This window comes from Curcuma longa, chromosome 7 (assembly GCF_044706935.1).
Source record: "Curcuma longa cultivar G26 ecotype Majalengka, Jawa Barat chromosome 7, ITB_CL_G26_1.1, whole genome shotgun sequence".
Classification (NCBI taxonomy): domain Eukaryota; kingdom Viridiplantae; phylum Streptophyta; class Magnoliopsida; order Zingiberales; family Zingiberaceae; genus Curcuma; species Curcuma longa.
In genome coordinates this window covers 9,905,132-9,929,069 of record NC_133867.1, presented here as the reverse complement: position 1 = coordinate 9,929,069, position 23,938 = coordinate 9,905,132, and the positions used below count along the sequence as shown (strand labels likewise).

Sequence of the window (23,938 nt, the reverse complement as noted above, 5' to 3'; positions counted from 1 at the left end):
CCCCCTCAAACAAAGGACCACAGGCCCCCCTCAAACGGAGAGCCTCCGTTTAATATCTGAATCCTTGACCCACTAGGACTTCCTGCCCCTCGGTCCACCCGACCTACTAGGACTTCCTGCCCCTCGGTCCATCCGACCTATTAGGACTTCTTGCCTAGTCGCAACTAGGACTTCTTGCCCCTCGGTCCACCTGACCTACTATGACTTCCTACCCCTCGGTCCATCCAACCTACTAGGACTTCCTGCCTAGCCGTAACTAAGACTTTCTGCCTGGTGTCTGGTCCTCTTGATCCAGACACGGGAGCACCCACTTTCTTTATTTAAGGTTCAACCCACATGGTTAGATCTGGATCATGGCTCTTCTGGCGGTTAGTCCGGTGAAGAGCGATCTCATTCTGATACCAATTGTTAGAATCGATAGAATCAAAATATCTCTACAATGACATGATATTGTCCACTTTGGGCCTAAGCCCTCATGATTTTGTTCTTGGGTCAAAGTGGACAATATCATGTCATTGTGGAGATATTTTGATTTCATCGATTCTAACAATTGGTATCAGAGCGAGGCCGCCCTTCACCAGACTAACCGCCAGAAGAGCCATGATCCAGATCTAACCATGTGGGTTGAACCTTAAACAAAGAAAGTGAATGCTCCCATGTCTGGTTCAAGAGGACCAGACACCAGGCAGAAAGTCCTAGTTGCGGTTAGGCAGGAAATCCTAGTACGTCGAATGTACCGAGGGACAGGAAGTCCTAGTAGGTTGGGTGGACTGAGGGGCAGGAAGTCCTAGTAGGTCGGGTGGACCCAGGGGCAGGAAGTGCTAGTAGGTCAGGTGGACCGAGGGGTAGGAAGTCCTAGTTGCGACTAGGCAGGAAGTCCTAATAGGTCGGGTGGACCGAGGGGCAAGAAGTCCTAGTAGGTCGGGTGGACCGAGGGACAGGAAGTCCTAGTGGATCAAGGATTCAGACATTAAACAGAGACTCTCCGTTTGAGAGGGGTCTGTGGTTCTTTGTTTGAGGGGGGGATTGTTGGATTGCAAAGGTGCAAACATAGTCCCACATCTAAGACACATGGAAAAGATCATGGATTTAAAAGGATGAAAGATATCTACATTGGTATGAGGCCTTTTGGGTTGAGCCCAAGAACAAAACCATGAGGGCTTAGGCCCAAAGTGGACAATATCATGCCATTGTGGAGATATTTTTCATCCTTTTAAACTCATGATCTTTTCCATGTGTCATAGATGTGGGACTATGATTGCACCCTTGCAATCTAACAGCTCTAATATCAATTGTTAGAACCAATGGAATCAAAATATCTCCATAATAGTATGATATTGTCCACTTTGGACCTAAGCCCTCACGGTTTTATTTTTGGGCTCAACCCAAAAGGCCTCATTCTAATAGAGATATCTTTCATCCTTTTAAACCCATGATCTTTTTCATGTGTTTTAGATGTGGGACTATGTTTGCACCCTTGCAACTCAACAGTTGTTACTTCAGCCCATGTTTAATATACCCCCGCTTGGGGTTCGGTAAACACAACATGACAAGAGAATCTCTTATTTTCTAGTTTTTATAAGAAGTACTATGTTAGAGCATTAATTACTACTATTTTGTAATTGGAACTCCCTAGTATAGTTGATATGTTCCATATGTCATCAATTATGCAATTGATAATTGTCAAGTTTCACTCTTGCATCAAAGTGAAATTGTTCTTCATAACAGTGGAATTGTTGCAAGCCTTGTGTACCAAACCGCATGGTTGGCATAGCAAAGACTCTTACTTTTTTTTGTTTATCCATCTGCAAAAGTATAGTTAGTGTAAAAGTCTAGATAATGTATTTGCTAAGAAATTATTGATTCCTTTTATATGTTCTCATTAGATTTTTAATCTTTTATTAATGATTGTGTTTGTGAATTTTATCCATCTTTTTATGCTAAAGTTTTTTCTGAGTCATTTAATTTGTTGGTTATATTTTACAATAGCTTCACAATCTATTCGGATAGTAATTTCTGATTTATTGCAAATAAATAGCATAAAGGCGTCTAAGCAATAAATAGCAGCTAAACTTTCATAATCTAAAGAGGTTAGATGACCTTTTTCTTTATATTTACCAGAGGTATATCTACAGATCTTCTATTATTTTTGCTTCATATTTTGTAGCTTTTCTTAATAAAATTCTCCCCAACCGATTTCACAACAATCTATTTCAATGGTCTTAACCATGATTTTAGTTTGTTTCACCAAGTCTATGTCTTGTTGGTTAAAATACTTCTGTCCAATTGTAGACATTTTGTTATATAAAGGTCCACTAATCTTTCCTATATGTTTTAGATAAGGTTTTGCATAGTTGAGAAATCCTAAAAAATACCTAAGAGTTTTCGTTTCATCCTTCCTGTCAGGGAAAGCTAAGATCTTAGTAGTAATATGTGGTTGTAGTGCTATCTTTCCTTATCCAATTTCTACTCTTAAGAATTCTATATATTGTATTGTAGTTTCATTTTCCTTCTAGAAACTATTAATTCATGTTTTTCAAATAAATTGAGAATTATATGTAAATGTGCATAATGTTCTTCCTTTGTTTTAGAAAATATTAAAACATCATCAATGTAAACACAAGTAAACATAGAGATACTTCTAAAAATGTCATCCATTTTTCGTTGAAACACTTGGAGTGCAGTTTTGAGACTAAAAGACATAACTAGTTATTCAAAATATCCATTTGGGCAAGAGAATACTGTCCATTCAATTGAGTTTGGGTGTATTTTTATTTGTCAGAAATTTGATTTCATGTCAAACTTTGAATACCATTTAGAGCTTTGTATTTTGTTAAGTAACTGATCTTTGTCTGGGATTTTATAACTATCTTTTTGGCAATTGTCATTAAGACGTTTGTAATTAAAAACCATTCTAGATTATTCTTGTATTTTAGATACGTCTTTTCATACCTTAATTCGTTTCTTTACATCTAGCACTTGCACGCACCAAAGGTGTATTTTAATTGGTTGATTTTTATAACTTTCATTTACATACTTTTTGTTAATTTTGTCGTCTTTAGGGCTTCAGTTAAACATCTGAAATTATTGTATGACAGGCCAAAAGTGTGGGTGCGATTTCTTCTCTGATAAAGAATGATCTCTTAACCCTGGAAGCATTGGTAAATTATTTACGGAATTATATATATTTTTTTTGAATATTTGTCTTCTTATTATTTTCTTTTGTCTGTCAAAATATTGAGGTGCGAGAAATGGAGCTGTACTTAACCTCCACAGACCATATTATTCGTGGTAGAGGTAATTATAATTCGAAAGATGGAAGATTACAATTGTTTGAGCAATATTTTCTGCTTATGGAAAAAGTAGAAGTTTGTCACTGCAATAAAATCTGCATTCCACTGAACTTTAAAGATTTATGCCGTTGACCTCAAATGAAAGTTGATTCGTTGAATGTGAGTTATTCTTTCTTGTTTATTGTATGCTGAAAAGTGCGAATATGTATACAATGACACCAAACTGAAAAAACAGAGACATGCAAACTTATTGATGTTCCCTTGTTTTTTTTTTAAGATTGATCCTTTGATGGTTGCTTTGAGTTTGTTCCATCATCATCACTAGATCACTTCATAGGCCTTCAAGGAAGGGGGAGATAAATTGCAAACTTATGTTGTTATATCGATGCCAGAGAGTATGATGCTCTGATGACATCACAGTAACATGTAGTTTATTAATCTATAGAACATTTTCGGCTGGTTTGGTATTGTGTATTTTTGAGAAATACATTAAACTAAATAATGTCTTTGTTGACCTTTTTATCACATATAGTTTTTGCTAAAATGCACCTAGAAAACAATTTGGGATGTCTAAAAGAATGGTAATACAATAAACTATACTGTACAAAGTATTTATCAATACATCAATTTTACTATCAATATATTTATTTATAAATCTGAATTTAACAACTTTGTTAATTTATATCAATAAAATTATCTCATACAAAGTATTATTTTACTGGTTACAAAACTTACAATAACTTTCCAACTAAATAGCAATATTGAACTATTTATCACTGTATATTCAGTGTACTATTTTATATAATAATTTGTTGTTGTTCTCTTCATCCTCTTCATGAGATTTAAGTTATGATTCATTGATTTGTTATGAGGTACAAGTGAATCTGGAGTTCCTTTTAGGATGGAATTTTGATACCGCTTCAATGGATCTTTTCTATTGGCAATTTGTTGATTCTTTATAGTTTCACTGAATTACTGACACACTAGATCCTTCATTTGTGCATATAAAATCTAATTTTCACACTACTCTATTCCTATAGATATTAAGTTCGGTCGGATCCAATAAACTAGTTTGATTTTCCATGAGCAAATTTTTTACAATAAATGATAATGCACAAGACATATGGATCTCTTGAAGCACTGCATATGCACATGTATACATATTGTGGTGGATAATGTGGGTGGGTGTGATCGTTGCCCCTTCTAATTGTCATGATTTCCATATGTTTTTCCCAGAAGTTATTATATATACATGTATCCCTCTCTCTCTCCCCCCAGACATTCTAAATCTCAATAAATTGCTGCGGCCTTTCCATTTGTGAACCAGTGCATGCTCTTGAGATTTGATAAAGTCAAGAATCTTCTCCATACAACATCCACATGCCAAGTGACCTTTGCTTGCACATAATCATACACGTGTACTAGGTCATTTTTTGAAACACTGTTTGCTCTTGATATTGATAAAGTCAAGGATCTTGTGCATGTGACATGCACATCCTAGGCAACCCTTGCTTGCACATTATCATATACTTAAACACAGTTTCAGTTTTATTTTTTTCAAGTTCAACAACTTTTAAGTTTGGAAGATATTGGATTTTCAGGTACACTTCTCCTTGCAGAAGTACTTAATTGCCTTCTTGAGAAGCCATTAGAAAGTCATACTATAAGCAGTTTGGTAGAATTCTTCACAGCAAAGCTGGTAAGATTGTCTTATCCTACTTTGTTTTGTACTGCTGCTGCAGATAACTGCTTTTTTTACATTCCAAATGATCCAAATTTAAATAATTGAAGGCCTCTTTCTATTTTATTTATCATTTTGCCTTTGTTCATAATCATGGTTTAAAATTTTGTCTGTGCCGGGCGAAACGGACAAAATTTGCCGTTTCGCCCGCCGCCTAGCACCGACATTGTTGCCACCGTGGGGTTGTGGAGGCCATTGCGACCTTTGTGGGTCGCGACAGGGACGCTCATGGGTGCGCAGGTGGATGCAAAATACGTAGTTTAATAATTAAACTTGGTTAATAATTCAATCATAAGCTAAACAGGTTCAATCAAACCCTAATAAAATTATCCTATTAATTTAATATATATTATTTATTTTAATTCCGAATATTGGAACCGTGTTGGCATGACACGATACGGTACCGAAACCGTATCGTTACAGTCATAAATTGAAACTCTGATATCGGTCAAAATTTTAAACCATGTTCCTGATTGCGTGTTATCTACTATTTACATTGCAACTGATGAAACTTTACCTTGATATTTTTAGATTGGTTATATAGACCAACCAAATTTCTTTCTAGGAAGAAATTAAGTGGAAGAGATGAAAATTAATGAAAAATGCTCAAGTAACTTGTGTTTATGATTTGAAATTTTCAAAAGTGTCATATGAACTATTTTTGTACTAGATACCATTCTTTGGCAAGAAAAGTATCCATGTTCCCGGATAAAGATGTGTGCAAATTTTTATATTGCTATATCACCTTTATTTGGGTTGCTCTTTAAAACCACTTTTAATTGACACTAAATATAAGTGAAAATACTCCTGTTTGCAATAGTTTCGTCATTTGATAATACGTGTTTGTTAAGTATATTTGCAAATGTGTGATAATATATATTTTAAAATTCTCATTCTAGGATTTGGTGATTAATCTACTTTTTCTCAAAAATTCATATTACCCTATTGAACTTGTCTTTATAAATGGCCTCTTTACCAATTAAATGCGGTGTTTGCTCAATTCATGTAACTTGTAACAACATTAGTAATTATACCTTTTGTTAAACTCTAAAGTCTTTCTCTTGCAAAATCTCCTTTCTTCCTTCAATTTATGTTTTTTGTTTGAAAGCCCTACTTCTCTTCCAACATACAAGTTCATCAACACACAATCTTAGTTGCATGTCAATTACAATAAATTAATCTCCTTGCTTTAGCTGCAATTGAGTAATGGCTGAGTGTTGCTCATCCTTGCCGCGTCTTAATTCTTTAAATTTGGAGTAATTTGTTTAGAAGTAGTGAAATTAAGAAAAATCCCAAGCCATTATATATTATAACTTTGGTCATTGACCTGAATGATGCCAATACAGTTTCAAGATTTATTTATTTTTAAATATAAGTGTATACTAATTAGAAAAGATCATTTTCATTAATATTTGAGAGTAATAGGGTACAAATTATAATTTTAACCATCTTGCTAATACCAAAAGGAGTTTCGTGCATTGGATGAGAATGCCAATTTTTACAGCATCTTTTTAAGATCAACCAGTAGTTGTATAGAAAATTTGGTACTATTATCAATTTCTCCATATGTTGATTAGCTTGTCTCTATTCACCACTAAGACTTGTATCTAGACCAATGAAATTGGAACTCTTATAGGCATATGATAAGGATACACTTGTTCGTGAGCTTTGATATGATGGATCATTGTATAATGAATCGGAACTATATAATAAGTTCTAATGGGCCTCAATCAGAATCAATCTGAGCTAAACCCTTTCACATGTCTTTATAATCATGCACTTCATTTTGTCTACTACCCTCATATCAACATTGATATTTACTCTCAATAGCTGTAGCACCATGAACATCATCCTGGGTTATACACATATAACTTTGCTTACATAGATAGGCTCAAGTGTTGGAGTCTAGGGAATATAAGTTTCGCCACCACTCAATGCGTCTTCATTATCATTGCCTTCATCAATAGTTGCACCATTATCATTTCAAATTTCTTGTTGGATTGTAGTGCCACAAGGCTCTTGTTCATCAGTTGCATCAAGTGGATCAATTATCAATTAGTTCTTTTCCTTAACAACTAGTGTATTTAAATAGATTTGGAAGTTTTCTCTCTTTTTTTTACTAGAGATTTCAGGAGCTGTCTTTCCTATTACCTGTATCCTTTGATTGTATTTGGGGTTGAGATGTTTGAGAATATCTAGGTATAGATCTAAACAATAGGAATTCTTAGTTGAAAACATGATCATTATCTTCCTCACCATCATCTCTTGCAGCTTGCACGTCTTCAATTTGTTATGTAAAAATTTGAGATGGCCGTGTTGAATCTTCTGCTTCATCAAGATATGGATTCTCGACCATAATCATGCTTTGCTAATCCATCATCTGATTGTATTTTAGACACATCTATTATTAAATGAATTTGCATCATTCTTGTTCTTCTTTCTCTTCTATTATGACCCTTAATTAAATATATTTTATAGTCAACATAGACCATCCTCTCCAAATGATAATAAGATTCACAATTTTGCAATTTCATATAAATGAGGGGGAAAGTTGATCAATATTTTTCACAACCACTTAAAGTGGTGGAGAGAATCTGTACTCTATTATTTTTTTTGATTGGGAGTTGATCCTCCATATTTTGATCACCACTCAATTGTAATATAAACATGAAAATAAAATAAAAAGTGTAGTTGTGTTGATATTGACTAATAATAAATTATTTTATGTTTACTATCATCTAATTTATATCTACATGACACTGTCAAAGGATGGCCAAAAGAGCCATATATCTTTCAAAATATTTGACACTCTTTAATAGTCTTAATAACTAATTCTTGATTTGGTTGTACTTTTGATAGGGCCACTAGAGATCATCATTTGTGGCTTGATTATATTTTAATATTAACATGTTAGATTAAGATAATAATCTAAATAATTAAACATATGTTATTATCATTAATCAATATTCAAAATTTCTTATTATTGAAAAATTACTTGCTAAATAGACATCTTTTCTAATTTGCCTGTCTTGTCTTCCATTGATTATGGCAATATAGCAATATTGGTTGACGGGTATAGGTACCTCTTGATTTCCTTTAATTCTTTGTGAATTATTGCTTATTTGCAGCTTTTGTACATGTCATCCTTGTGCAAAAAAATAAAAAAAAAATTGCCATGAGAATCTTATAATTTAGTCCTAAAATCTAGCAAAATATAATATTCTCTATGACTCTCTACCTTCAATAGTGTTAGTGTTGAGAGACTTTCCACTCCTTAGAATTGAAAATGGCATTCAAATTGAATTTCTCAGTCATAGAATCTCCTTGTCAATTAATTCTCTTATTAATCTATGAATTCAATAATGATTATAAACAAATTTTGTAAATGATATTATCTCATTTTTACTATTTTCTTCACTATATCAATAACGATATTATCTCATTTTCACTATCTTCTTCACTATATTGAGATTATCGATGTCAATTGTTATTAAATAAATGCAAGATCTTGCTTCAACATCTGTACAACCCTCTACATTGAAATTGACACTATTGTCTGATAACCTGCACTATATGTATTACACTTATCTTTAAAACTACATTATCCTTTAGGCAATGCATCATGATATTTTTCTATAGTTATATTAATAAAATTTTAAACTATCATATTTCTATTGCAATATAGTAGAAATTGATAATGCTTATTTGTATAGGCCATGTCTAATTATCGTACATTAATAAAACCTTATTTATGTGTCATTCCTTTTTGCACAATAGGATTTATTCCTTGATCTCCTCCACTTATTCATCTTGGTACGGGCCAATAATTTTATACACAGTCAAAAGTTGAATATTAGAAGTAGACTTTTGAATGTTGGATATCATACTATAGTAGTATATGCCTTTTGTTGCATCAGTGGTAATTCAATTGAAATAGAAAAATTTGACAATATTTTGATTGGTCAATTTGTTTTCTACTTTGTATATACATTGCCGGTGTGTTAACCTCATTCAGGAAGACCATTGATCTCCTTATTATCCTAGTTAGGAAAGAAATGACCAATATCGCCTTATGATAAGGGAGCATGAATACTTGCATTTCTCCCTAATGTTGGTGCAACAATTGAACCGCTTCCATTAGCACTAAGTTGAACCATTTCCACTGGCATTAACTACTATATCACATATGTTGCTCATACTTATATTCATTTCAAAAGGCACAAAACAAGTTAGCAATTTTAGCTTATTTTGGATACCATGGTCACGATTTTCAAACTTATTGTAGATGGATAGCAGGATCTCCAGAACCTTATCTATCAAAATCTTCACTCTATTGTCATCATTTGTATTTGGTATTATTATTTATTTATTTATTTTGCATCAAGTTGGTTCTTCATTGTACTATAAATTTTTTGAAGAATTTTTGGGCGATTTGAAATATCTATGTATCCACCAATTAGCTATTGCTTTAGGCATATGATTTCACCGCTGTGTCTAATCATGTCATAATCTAAACATTATCATTAAAATTGATTTCTAGTAGATACACTTGTCCCTAAGATGAATTATAAGACTAAGACGTTTTGTTGATATTTGTTTATGTATGGATGATTAAAAATGAATTAAAAATTAAAATCATCTGCACCAGTCTACACCAAGTGAATACACTAGTATAACTGTTATACCATCTACAATAATTTAACACACTAGTACAGTATTTATTAAAAACGAAATTATTCAATTAATACCTAAAATGATCTAATTAATGATTAATTAATGATTTTTATATTATAAACATATATATGCTATATAATATAACATATCTCATTAATCAATCCCACTGAGCGTCAAATCAATCTCAATTCAAGTTACAATTAAATAGTGCTATAACATTTTTCCTCGTCAAGGGACTTTACTGCCTGCTGCTCCCTGCTGGATCTGTGTCTTGTCACCACTCAGTTTGCCTGTCTTCAGCTGCGTTCTTCATCAGTTTTTTTCTTGACAATTAGAACAATGTGCGAGATACTGGACGCTGGGTAGCTCATCTTCTTGCAATGACATTGTTCTGGAGTCCCTATAACTCAATCTGTTTGTTGTTCTGTCACCAGTTCTTCCTCTGCCCATGGATTCGACAACAACCAGCAGCTGTCTTCCTTTTTTTTCCTGCAGGTTTCTAGGTTCCAGCTGTTTTCAATCACTGGAAGTTTCCTTCAAGATCCAGGTTCTGCACTAGTCAGAAGCACTTCTTGACTCTCTTCATCTTCTTCCAACATCTCTACTAAATCAGTTTGCCCTCCTGGGCTCTGACGAGTAGCAAACCTGTTCAGGTTCTCTTTAGTCTTGGTGTTCTGACACTTTTTTCTGGTGAGTTTCCTATTTCCTGTACTGTGTCAGATTTTTATCCTAGTGTAATTCTTCTCCAGCAGCAGTTCTTATCTCTGTCCTTCGGTTTTTGCATCTTCATCCTGATCCTTTGTCAAATCTTATCTTCTTTGTCCTGCACTCACTATGTCCCACTAGATGTTACGGACCCCAAAGCTTTGTCTGAGTGCGCTCATTTTCACCTTTATTCTTTTGGGGTCTCACTTCAACTTTTCAGTCACCCTTACAATCCTCATAAAGTGTTTTTCTTCTCATATTTTGTCGTGGTGCTGTTCTATGTGGAGCTGCGAGTAAAAGTCCACTTAGAAATTTGTTCTTAGGGTCTCTCCTCATCCTCTCTCTATTGAAGTGTTGATCTGAGGTCATGGAATCAATGCCTTTGTGCTCCCTCAAAGTTTTGTTTCATCTAGGCGCAAGTGCTATATTTGTGATTTCATCTTTATTGTCTCTTAGTCAAACTTCATTTCTAGTTTATATAACAAACTGGACATAAATAACATCTATGCTTTAGTTTTAGGTGAATGCTAAAGGTATTAGATATCGAGTAAATATTGTAATAGGTTTAGTTCCATATTAGATGAATAAGGTTTATGTTCTATGGTGACATATAGTTATCCTTTTACAGTAGCATAGCAGTATAGTACTTTTTCTCCAAGCTTAACTATAATATTGCAATGGTAGTTGAAATGTCAAAACAGAGATTCTTTTACGTTGTTTCACACAGATCTCTATAGTATTTCATTTTTACATATTGAAAGCTTTAAGAAGTTTTTTATGGATATTTGATTTGGTAAGTAACAGCTATATCCAAGATATTGCTATATTGTTGTTGATCCTGACGAACTCCGTATGTTTAAATAAGGAATATCTTAGGGACTTGAATCATTGAATGCATGAGCATCTCTTAGATTGATTGAAATTGTATTATATCTCATTGTTTACATAGGCCTAACATACTATTTTCCTAAACAACAACAACAACTAAGCCTTTATCTCATTGTTTCCTAAACTAACATACTAGTTTCCTAATGTCTAAGAAAAACACAAATGCCATCACAATTATCAAATGTTGACTATTTAACCTAATGCTTTACTTTCCACCTATCTTTGATACAGCTGTTTTGTTTTTTTTAAAATTTTTTTTTGACATGATTGAATTTAATGTATTCTTTTTCATGATCATTTTCATTTTGAAAAGCGATCTGTGAAGTTGCAGGCTGCTTATCATTAAATTTTAGATGCAATTTCTTGTCTGAATGGTGGTTCAAATTGATATTCTGTGTGGTTATCCTTTTTGCATCAGGAAGATTGGCAAGTACTCTGGGGAGTTCTTGTTGGTTGCTTAGCTCTTTTGAAGAGAACAAAAAAGTTTGGCATGGTTGACAATACTGATGCAAGAACACTTGCAAAATCTTTCTTAATTAATGTACAAGTGCAATCACTAGCAGTTCGTGATCGTAAGGTTAATAGTGCAATATTTTTTTTACTATTATGGAATGTGGGTTACTGGTTTTTGACATGGATTTTATTTGCCTTTGCAGTTATGTTTAGAAGTTCTTCAGTGCCTATTGGATGCTTATACCGATGCTGTTGTGGTGTTGGTATTTTGCACTTCTCTTGTGATTGTGAAATTTAATTTCATCACCTATTTCTTCTTGTTTCCTTTAGTTATCAATCTGTGATATATGGTTCTGTCATCTGTGCATTTTCTAACAAAATCCATTGCCCCATTTCATATTAGCAACTCTTGATCCATAGTTCTGTATATGTTCAAAAGGAAACCCATTGCCTTTCAAATTGTATCCACAATGCTATGCATTTTGGAATTAGAGGATCATTAGCGACATTTATTCATTTGAGTTAGTGAGCTACAACTAATTAAGAGAGATAGAAGAAGCTAAGGTAGAAGAAAGGAGAGGGGTATAGAGAAATTAGAGAAGAGAGAAATGGGAAAGTGATGCTGGGCAGAATAGTGATTTTTCTGCGGGCAATATTGATTCTGTTGGTTTGACTGCGAACGTTGGAAATAATCTTCTAAAATTTGTTGATTCAAAAGAATACTGGGAAATAGAAAAAAGAAAAATAAACAGCACCATCGAAAATATTATTTATCAAAAAAAATTCGCTAACATAAACTAAATAGACACTTATACATACCCAAAATCCTAACTTGTAAAAGATGAAAATTACCAAAAAAATACTCTAAATACCAAAAAGCTCAAAAATTATCAAAATATTAATAAAAAATCTTCGGATCCTCTGCATTAGTTGCCCCGAATTGAAAAGAAGTCGTCCTTGAATTTAGAGTAATATCAGGTGGTTGCCTAAGAGGAAGATTCATAATTTCGTCTTGGAACTTGGCTATGCCCTTGTAATTGTTGGTAAGGAAATCTTTAGAAATATCTATCAGAGGTGGGACATACTGATCGTAGTTACCAGTGTACAATTTAAGCTTCGTGTTTTGCATGTGTATGATGTTGGTATATACCCCATTAAAAAAAATCTTGAGAATGCGACTCCACAACTAGGATTCGATCAAACTTCTTTAGAGTCTCTTCTAACCAAACGCATGCTTCCAGGTCAAGATGATTTGTCAGTTCGTCAAGCAAAAGTATTGTTGGATTCATAAAGATAGCTAATGCAATCCGCATGCGCCAGCCACCAGAGAAATCTCGGGTTTTCTTTGCTTGCATTTGTCTATTAAATCCAAGACCATACAGAATCTCAGCAGCATGCTTCTCAGCAGTCGATGCATCAAGAGCTTCCAATCGCTCATAGATGCGATCCAAAGCTTCTCCTCCACCACCATCCTCAGTGGCCAGTATTTCAACTTCTTTCTCCAACGTCAATCTTTCTTCATCACAACAAATCACAACCTCCAATGAGGACATGTCTGAAGCTTCAATTTCCCTCCAAAGGTGGTATATATCCATATGCTCAGGATAGGGAACTCTTTGCATCCAATAGCTGCAAGAAGAGTCGACTTCCCACAACCGTCTTCTGATTCATGGTTACTCTTCTTCTGCTCTGTAGCTTGTGTTGTGGGCCTTGTGGCACCTATTGTTGATGGACTTAACAGCCCCACCATAGGATGCAAAGGGTATTGTAAAAGCTTGAGGTGTCAGTTCTATCTTCATGTTCTACTTCTGTTGTACTTGCTGATAGATTTGCTGCTTATCACCATGACCCCCAATGTGAATAGCAGCATCAACAAAGGGAAGATTATCATCCATGCCCTTGCTGCGCTCCTTAGGACGACCTTGCCGGGGCATGAGATCTTGCTGCTGATTAGTAGCCGGAAACTCAATAGTGCTTTGCTTTGAATGTTCATGTGAGGACCCGCTTAAAGTGCTTGGATTTTGCTGGCTTTGTTGAACATGAGGTAGTGAACCTCCTTGTTGTTGCTGCTGTAGGCATAGTTGTTGTGGGTGAAGCATGTGAGAAGGGTAGAAAAAAGGCATTGCTTGGCATTTCTTGTTCCCTCACTATTGGAACTAGCATTTATTGATTTGCCGTCGGACAAAGTGGCCTTCTGGTCTTCGATCAACGCTTCGTCTGGGTCTATCTCCTTGTCGTCGTAAGCTAGATCATTGACGATTTCGATCTTGTCATCCACATCTTCCGTATATAAAAAAAATTCCTTCCACTTCATTAAACCAATCAAAGAATTTCTCTGTCCGCAACGTACTAGAAACTTCGAGAAGTTCAATTGGAAACCCAATACCTGTGTACAGTTCATCTCGACCACGGTTCTTGTGATTGTGATAGGGTTTGCAAAAGTGGAATCCGAATTAAGATAAGGGAACTTATGACTTTTAAGATCTCGCGCCGCTAGACACAGGGATAGCTTCACGACTTGTCCTTGTTGATCTTCAAGTATCTCTTTCCCGATGCTACGATCACGGTGCGAGGCTTCTTCAGTTAGAACTTGTCTGTCACGATCACGATCACGACTGCAACGACCATATATGGGATCTAAAGGCTGTGATATCAACTGACGTTGGACATAATAGCGATTATCCCGCGGGCAATATTGATTTCGTTGATTCGACTGCAAACTCAAAAATAATTTTCTTAAACCTGTTGATTCGAAAGAATACTAGGAAATAGAAAAAATGAAATAAACGATAAGATCGAAAATATTATTTATCCAAAAAACTCCCTAACATCAACTAAATAGACGCTTATATAGACCTAAAATCCTAACTTGTAAAAAATGAAAATTACCAAAAATACTCTAAATATTAAAAAATTCAAAAATTATAAAAAATGAAAAGTATAAAAAATAATAATAAAAATCTTCGAATCCTTCTGTATCAGAAAGTTAGTAGTTTAGGAAATATGAAAGAGAAGTTGATCAAACAAAATTTTGAACTACCAAAACTGGTTCCTATTAGTTGCAGGCAGAGTATTTTTTTTAAAGCTACTTATATCTCCATCATTCAGTACTTGTTGAATTGCTGATACAATATAAAGTTTGTTCAATAGATATTATATTCATTAACATTGCACCATATTCACTTCTTGGTTGTCAATATATGAATAAATATGATAATATTCTATTTCTGTATATTCATTTGTTCTGAATTGGCTTTGGAGTTGATTCACATTTGTGACTTGTGAGTCTTCAGTGTGGTAGAACGTTGCTGGCTCAGTTGTTATACATATCAAGGATTTGGTGATTGTATTTATCATTGAAAAGCACTACTTTATTATGTTGGATGAGTGTAAGAAAGAAATGGAATGAACTGAGATGTACTGAAATTAGAAGTTTAAGTTGTGTAATGCACCAGATCCAAGTGAGTTACACAGGGATAATATGTTCTTCTTTTTTCTATTTTTAAGGATGAAAATCCTAGCTGCTACGGAGTTAAATTCAAAACTACATCATGGAAAGAGAATGATAATAATGGAATAAACAATTGAGCGTCCATGGAGATTTCCAACTACTTACGCTAGGAATTACTTGTGTCGGGATTGATCTATTGTTAATGTGGCCCAAATTCTAAGGGATTGGTTGCATAATACAAGGGGCCTGGTGAACCAGAATTATGACACAACATAAACCAAGAACAAAAAGAATGCTAGAAACCTGGCGCTTATCTTGTCCTTGTCCATGGACATTGCTCCTCATCTGAGAATGGAAAAGGTAGTTTAGAAGATCAATTGACTGGAGATGCATTATTCTTTTCCCGCTCTTGTGACGATTTAAAATTATGCACATTTAGTTTTTGGATTGTTATTTGATTTCATTTTTCACTAGAGGGGATATTTGTCTTGCTGTTCTTAGGGATAACTTTTTATTACAGTAAGTTATGATTAACTTATCTCGAACATCTTATTAGACCTAGCAATTCATCTTACATTGCACAACTTGTGGTGGTGCAGGGTGATGACCTTGTTTATGGAATATGTGAAGCAATAGATGAAGAAAAAGATCCTCGATGCTTAATGCTTAATTTTCATCTTGTTGAGATTCTTGGGCGTTTGTATCCTGATCCATCTGGCCCAATGGCAAGCTTTGCTGAGGACATCTTTGATATTTTAAGTCGGTACTATCCTATATACTTCACACATGTAAGTTTAAACAAGATAGAACTTGACCAGTGTTTGTGAACTGTAAATGGAACTTTAACTTCTTCGTCTTCTTGAGTTCGCAACATTAGTTTGTTATATTTTCTGGTTGGTTTCGTCATATGCCCATCAAGGATCTTATGCTTTGAGTATAATATGGAGACCCACCCATCAAGTTGATTATTATTTTCCTGTGTACCCCTTCATTGATATTTTGGCATAGAATTCTTAGAAGTGTTCGGTTCGCAATACTACATCAAGACATGATATTCCTCCAACATGTGCCATTTGTGTTTATTCCCTAATAGTGATCCATACCACTAAATTCAAAGATTTAGAAATGGGAGATTGGACATACTTTTTCTTTTTCCTCTATCATAAAGAATGATCTTAAGTTGCATGGTCTTTCCTGACTGTCTATGCCTAAGGTGTGTTGCTGCTAAGACTATATTGAGGTAGATTTGCAGTAGAAATTTTGTAAGGAAAAGAATTGTAGTTAGTTACTTGGATAAAATCCACAATGATGACTGATAAGCCCTGTTTTTGTCCAATATAATATTAACTTTTAGTCCTTTTTTAAAATTCAAGCATGTGAATTGAAGTATAATATGTAGGACATTGTAAAACTTTTGTGCTATTGTATGCTCCTGTGTAGTGAGTGTATTGTTACTCTTATGATTTTGTTATGTCCAACATCAAGTCAAGTGTAGGATTGATGGGTGGCTAGAGGGAGGGAGGAGAGGCGCCAAAAAACAAAAAATGAAAATTTCAACTTCCGCTCCTGATTTACAAGGTTGATCAAATTTTAGTGCATGAAGATGTTTGTGAATCAGAATATATGTAGCATAAATAAAAAGAAAACAAATAAAAATAATATCAACAATAAAAGGAGTATTTAACATGGTTTGAACCACTAGGCGTTACTTCACAACCTACCAATTCATTATGTGAATCACATCTCGAAATCATACTGAAAAGAACCTTCTTCAGAAGTGAAGAAGCCTTAACAAATATTCTTATGCAAAAATATACAAATGAGTACATGAAAATAGAAAAAGAAAAACAATTCAAGAGTCAGCCTAATTTTGAATTCCTGATGTCATTAGAAGCACTTAGTGACACAAAGAATCTTAGAAATTCATAGTGATTATTGGTTTGTTTTAAGGTTCCCGTGTACCCCTATTCATACACACAAACCAACACAGTGGAAAAGACAACTCAATTGACTAGCTTGTGCTTGAATTCCGTCAACTTGAATCATTTTCAATAGGTTGAAACTATGATAAGGAAACCAACAATGCCAGTCGATTAAAAACTTCTTTTCAGTCGATTTAAGTCTGCTTTAGTTGACTCGACTCAATTCAGTTGATAGGATCGCACATTTGTCAGTTTGCTAGTTGATTAAATGCCACGACTCAAATCCTCTCCAGTTGACTCAAACAAACTCATATGGATAAGATAGCAATCTCATCCACCAACAAATACTTATTCTAGTTGGCCGAAGGCCTCTTCAATCAACTTGAGCCCAACAGTGAGCACCCTTTTTTGAGTAGTCGAATACCTACTTGACTCAAGCTACTATGGTCAATTAAAGACCTTTTATAGTTGTTGAAATCTAAAACTATTCTTGAGCTGGCAGTTAACAATCAACTACCTAGTTGATTCAACAGATAAGTCAACTGAGAGTATGAGACATTCCTTCATTCAACTAAATCTGCTTAAGGATTTCAACTTATTGGAGACAACACTTGTTTCTTTGTTAAATGCACACCTAGGTAGACTTCTACCCAGAAAGGAACTCAAGATTATATTCTCTCATAATCTCTTGACCTCATATGCCTAGATGCCCTATCTCCAACTCTTCATCCATTTGCCTAGAGGCTTCACCTCTAAGTCTTCAAATGCTGTTGATACTTCTTGTTCATAAGCCCATCTTATTCTTGACCTTCAAACCATTAAACCAACAACCGGTTTAACTTGACTGCGTTAAGTCATCTATCAATGACTCAATCCCATTGAGTCACCACCAAACTCTTGGTCAACCTTTACCTCACTAATAGATTGCCAAAACCTCTTGGAATTTCCCAACAATTGTCAAGCTTCTAGTTGTCCTTAACCTCCTAGACTTTTCCATCAACTGCCAAGCATTTAGTCACCTTGACTTCTTGAACTTCCAACCAATCTGCCAAGTTCTTGGTTAATCTTGATCTCCTTAAACTTCCAATCAACCTGCAAAGGTCTTGGTCAACCAGGACCACCTTGAACTTTTACCTATGGAGACTGCACACTCAACAAACATATCAAACACATGATAAGCCTAACTTTAAGCCTTTGTCAATCACATCAAAATATGCTAAACCAACTTGTATCCAGTTACATTGGAGCATGATTGCACCAACAATATGATGCAAATTTGTTGGGTAGCTGAGTTACATTGCAACTTGTATCCAGTTGATACCTTCTGGAATCATAACTGCACAGATTGCTTACTCTTATCTTTGTCAAAATAAGCTCACATATTTTATGGATTTATGGTGCATTTGTTTTGGTGTCAAGTGAACCAGAGCCTAAGATTCGAGTTCTTGCTGCAAGTCCATGTTCAGTAGTAGTTGGTGATTACTTTTTATGTAGTTGACCCCAGTTGAGACAATCATCGTGTGATGATGATGATGATGTTGCCTCTTCTTTGAATTTCATGAGCTGGCTTTAACTCACGAGAAATGTTTCTATGGTATCTTGGAAGTTTGCATGAGAAAAAGTAGTAGCCAATGCTGCTACCTTAGGCAGCCATTGCTACACAGCTCTACATGCTTGCCTTGATCCCCTTTTCTTTTTTTCTGTTTGTTCTGATTTCATAGGAATTTTAGATTACAAATTATTGCTTTCAGTACTCTGTTATAGTTCTTTGCTCATTTTTGCTGTTGAATACATCTAAGATTGTGCATTCAATGCCCAGCTAACCAGTATATTCCTTTAATGTTCATCAATGTAATTCAAATGCTTGCTGTGCCATAATACTTTATGTTATCATCACTTGTTCCTCATTGGATTTGTTTTGCAAATATGCCAAGCCATTCATGTAGTATTGGAAATCATAATGTATGTTTATCTGTTGCTTTCACATTTTTCATATTAATTTTTCTGGCAAACACATTTTATGCTCGGATCATGATGTGCATACATATCTGTCCACTGCAGCCAAAGGATGATGGTTTAGATATAAAAAGGGAGGACCTCTCTAAGGGATTAATGGTATGTCACATGTTCTCTTTTTTCTTCAGCTCAACGTTTGTGAGTTTTCAAATTAATTTCGAAAAGCCAAAAATTATGTGGAAGGTTTATGTCTTAATGAGTATCTACTCTTTTCATTTTTTGTTTTACTTTCTTGTATATTCATGATATTTTCTTCTTTTTCTTGTATTCTAACTTTTTGAAGAGGAAGACCTACAATATGTATGACTGAGGAATGCTGATATTGGATAAAAGCAAAGACTTATTTTAGATGGTAATTTATCTAGAGAGAGTAGACAATGATTATTATACACATTTGCTTTTGGCACTGGCCTGGAGCAATGTTCTCATTTTCAGGATACTTCTCCAACTGGAAGTGACATATGTCATGGTAAAATGCAAGCACACAAGTTTATTTGGGGAAAACCATATTCAATTAATCCTTCACTCTACCACGATCCTGATTTGCCTAGATGAAATAAACAAATTTACAGAAGGAAGAATCAAACAAATCAGCAATAACCTTCCATTTTATCACAGACAGCAATGTTTCAAGCAATAGCTGTCAATTTTGATTTGGTCAATCAATTTAATATTCTTAACTAGTATAGTTTGTTTTAAATAAGGATAGACATAGTTTTTACGTGATCAACTGGTGTTTCAAACTTGTCTCATGTTTATTAATGAAACTCAGGTCCTCATGGTAGATTATCTTGACCGATCTTGTGTATGATAAGCAAAGGGTTATGATGTGTGTTTACGTGTGCTCCAAGTTTTCACACTAGACACCATCTAGAATTATTGCCTTCTACCATCATCTGATTATTCATTCTATCACTATCTTGATTAAAGTATTGAAGATGTTGCTAGTTGCAACTGTATTTGCAAAATACTCTCAAAAGTTAGTAAAGTTTATTCTGAATGAAAGTAAAATAGCTTTTGTGCTTCATTTACCAGTGAGATTTGCATTTGGATTTCTAGTTCAATTTTTTTCCCTTCTCATTTGAACCTCTTATAGCTGATTTTTCCCCCTTCTCATTTGAACCTATTATAGCTGATTTTTTTTTCCTACAAAGTTCTTTAAAATTTAGCTTTGGTTTTCAATGAATTTTAGCTGATGTTTTTTTTTTTAAATTTACTGCTTTATTATTTTTCTGTTTTTATCTTTTGGCACTTATTTATTAGCGAAATTCATTTTCTTAACATTGCTTTATGTGTTTTTATGTCAATGTATGGAAGCAAATCACTGGTTATTCTATTTTCTGACATCTTTTATGCTATGCAGAATGCTTTCTCTTCATCTCCTTTTTTTGAACCATTTGTTGTCCCACTACTCCTTGAAAAGCTGTCCTCATCTCTTCTATCTGCCAAGGTTTGTTTGTATATCATTGGATTTTGTAATGGATGTTTAAAGGTTAAAGCTACTGGAGAATTGTTACCAATGAATTGGCAAATCTTTGCAGCTTGATTCTTTGAAGTATCTTAACAGTTGTTTATACCACTATGGAGGGAAAAGGATGGTCAAGCATGCTAAAGTTATCTGGTCTAATCTAAAAGATGTGATCTTTAATTACTCACCCGAGAGACCTCCATTATTAACTGATGAATTGGATGTAGACATGAAATCTGAGGTTAATCAGATTAGAATGGAAGCTCTAAATTGTTTGGAAACAGCTCTCGTATGCTTCGATTTTTCTGAACAAGATTCCTTTCTATGCTTGATTATTGATGATCCAGATATTGGAACAAAGTTTGAGTCACTGATAAGCATAACGAGTTATTCAGGTACTTCTGCTGAAATCCAGCATGACTTGAGTGCTATTGGAAGTATCTTGACTAACACGGCAAAGGTATCAATATATTGCTGCAATAAAGTGTTCCTGAAGTTCTTTCCCTGCCTAATGGATGCTTTAGGAGTTTCCAGAAACCATTCTTCTCAATTTTGTATCACTAACCACAAAATGGTTCATGGTGGAATGAATTTTGGAGCACTTTATCTGTCCATTGAACTCCTTAGTTCGTCTAGAGAATTAACTTTGGCATCTAATATTGCGGCAGAGGTCATTGCAGAATCAAGGAGCTGCTATTTCATGCTCAAAAGTTTCTCTGCGGATCTTTGTCATGCTCTCGGTTCAATATTGAGGGCATCCAATACTTCTATGGTTGCTAGTGAAAAAGAAGGTGTGCTTTGTGCAGGTACTTTATATATATATCTTTCTGGTTTCATTGTCGTGAAATGCTAATTATTATGTTAGACAAAGATGTGGTTGTTCCTTATCAATTAATCGATTAATTATCATGACTTTGTTGTGAAAAGTTCTGACATCTGAAACCTAACATGGGATAGTTTTTCCATTTTAAATACTTAAGTTTCTTGAAGATTCAATTCTGCATATACACATTATGATATTCTTTATTTTCCTTCTATTTCACGTACTCTTACCTTTTAGGACCACGTCACAACATGTCAATTTTGAAGGGCTTGCCAAGCTGATATTCTGTGACATGGTTCTAAAATGTAAGTGACTCGGCCCATATGTGGTTGAGTAGGTGGATTGGGAAGGGGACTCTGTAGTGGTCCCGTATGATCACATATGCAGCTTGCATATTCAATAATCATAATAACAATAAATTATTTAGTTGGTTTATGTTAAGTTAGATTGAACCAAGGTTTAAAATATTGAGCTGTGTTGAAATTTCGATCCCGGATTGGAACGATACAGTTTCGGTACCGTGTCGTACCGTACTGGTATAATTTCAGTATTTTTAAAATATAAAATTTATTTATTAAAAATAAAAAATTTAATTTAAATATTTAAAAATAAAAAATAAAAAAATATTTTTTAAAAAAGTAATAGGATAATTTAATGAGGCTTTAATTAAGTTTATTTAAATTATCTCAACTATAACTAGGAGTTATTATTAAAACTTAAGTTTAAAAACCTGATTCATTCACTGTTTTACGTGACCGAGCACGTGCGGTCTGTGCGATATCTCTAGAGGCGTCGCGGGACCTGAGCGACGCCTCCAGTGGCATGGTCGGGCCCTCTCGATGCCTTCGGACAGCATCCCCACTGGTGGCGGTGCTGGTCCGTTGGCAGAACGAAAAATTTCGCCAGTATCGAGTGAAACGGCTCGACATTTTAATCCTTGGACTGACCAAATTAACTCAAAATTCAAAGTGCTATTTTGGAAGGATGCTAATTATATCATTTTACTTGTATATATGCTGTATTCTAGATTGTGGATTAATATTAATAATTATATTCCATGTGTTTTTTATTTAATGTTTGATTTTTTTTTCTGTAGGTAAGGAATCAATAATGTTAATGTGTTAATTGATATACTTTCTTACATATAGTCATTAGCATTGTAAATATTTATTACATTTTCTTAACATTTTAATATGTGATTGTTTATTCTTCTTTTCATGTTGCATAAACACTATGTATTAGGTCAAATTCATACTGCTTACATTTGCTTTTAAAACCTCTGCTGTTAAAGATTTCTATATAACACAATAAAGTAAATAATGATGGTAGTGGTGGCAATGAGATTATATATATATATATCAAATTTACATCTAGATCAAATGAAAAACCTATAAATCCTTAATTTTTTATATTTTTATAAAGTATTAATATTATTAGAGGCATAGTTTATAGGTCATTAGGCATAGTGAGTTTTGTCTCACATTAATAGTTCTAGGTGTAGAGGATTATCATGGGTTCAATATATACCAATGCGATGGCTATCTCATTAGAATGCAATACAATATTCACTTTCTTTAATTTTACATGACATCAAACTCTTGGCGTTAGGGTTTTTAAATAGGTATTCCCATAAGGGGAAGTTCTTGGTCCACCCTAATTCGCGAGTCTTTTCTTCTCCTTGCGTGACCTTGGCGCTGCTCTTGATTTTGATCCCCCAGACCTAGTTCCTAGCCCATTAGTGCATGCGCCCCTTCTTTAGCCACATCAGCAAAATTTCTTCCCCTACTTGTAACAAGTGGTGTTCATTGGCAGAGATCCCAAATTTGGATATTGGAATAGCCCATGTGCCAACATTGCATTGTGATGCCTTCTTCCAATAACAAACAACTTCCTCCTTTGCTGGAAGCAACACGATAATCATCAAGGCCTTCAGTTATGTGGGGGTCTTACATGCAAGGTAGCTTTGTAGATGAGTCTTCTTTCATGCCATTGATTCTCTCCTTTGTCTTCTTTATTTTTAGCACATCTCTCTTTTGCATCCTTTTGGGTGCTTTCCTTCATGGGATGGAATATAGAAAGAAAATAAAGTGGCAAAAAGATTTTCTCAGCTGCACTTTTCTTCCATTTCCTTTGATGGAAAAATTAGATGAAAGGAAAACACTTGGAAAGTCTTTTCCTCTATATTATTTCCGTTCGATTTGTATGGAAAATCTCACTTTCACATGCAATGGAGCTCAAATCCGAGTATAAAATAATTCAAAAAACATTTCGTTTTCAAATCTCTTTTTGGTTTATGTTTTTCTTTTTTAGTCTTTGAGGAATAGAATTTTAAAAATTTCTCCCTTTCTTTCTGTCTGTCAATGAAAAATGTCAGTGGAAAATATTTCACAATCTTTTTTCCATGTTTTTACTACTTTCGTTCCTAGTTGTTTTCTTCCTTTGTTGGAAATAAAGTCTTATGCAACTCAGTAAAACAGTATCACATTCTTCGAGATTCCATTCTA

General features: G+C 34.4%; 1 protein-coding gene across 1 annotated transcript in view; it reads left to right on the top strand.

Annotated features, from left to right (window-relative positions):
* The first annotated feature begins 3,100 nt into the window (after window positions 1-3,100).
* Window positions 3,101-23,938, top strand: part of LOC141831877 (MMS19 nucleotide excision repair protein homolog) — a 35,183-nt gene continuing 14,345 nt past the window's right edge. Inside the window, exons 1-9 of the mRNA XM_074719292.1 lie at window positions 3,101-3,161; window positions 3,243-3,297; window positions 4,895-4,992; window positions 11,720-11,878; window positions 11,958-12,017; window positions 15,805-15,993; window positions 19,189-19,242; window positions 20,507-20,593; window positions 20,685-21,417. Coding sequence (XP_074575393.1) covers window positions 3,252-3,297; window positions 4,895-4,992; window positions 11,720-11,878; window positions 11,958-12,017; window positions 15,805-15,993; window positions 19,189-19,242; window positions 20,507-20,593; window positions 20,685-21,417 — 1,426 coding nt within the window. The 5' untranslated portion in view covers window positions 3,101-3,161; window positions 3,243-3,251. The remainder of the gene's footprint in view (window positions 3,162-3,242; window positions 3,298-4,894; window positions 4,993-11,719; window positions 11,879-11,957; window positions 12,018-15,804; window positions 15,994-19,188; window positions 19,243-20,506; window positions 20,594-20,684; window positions 21,418-23,938) is intronic.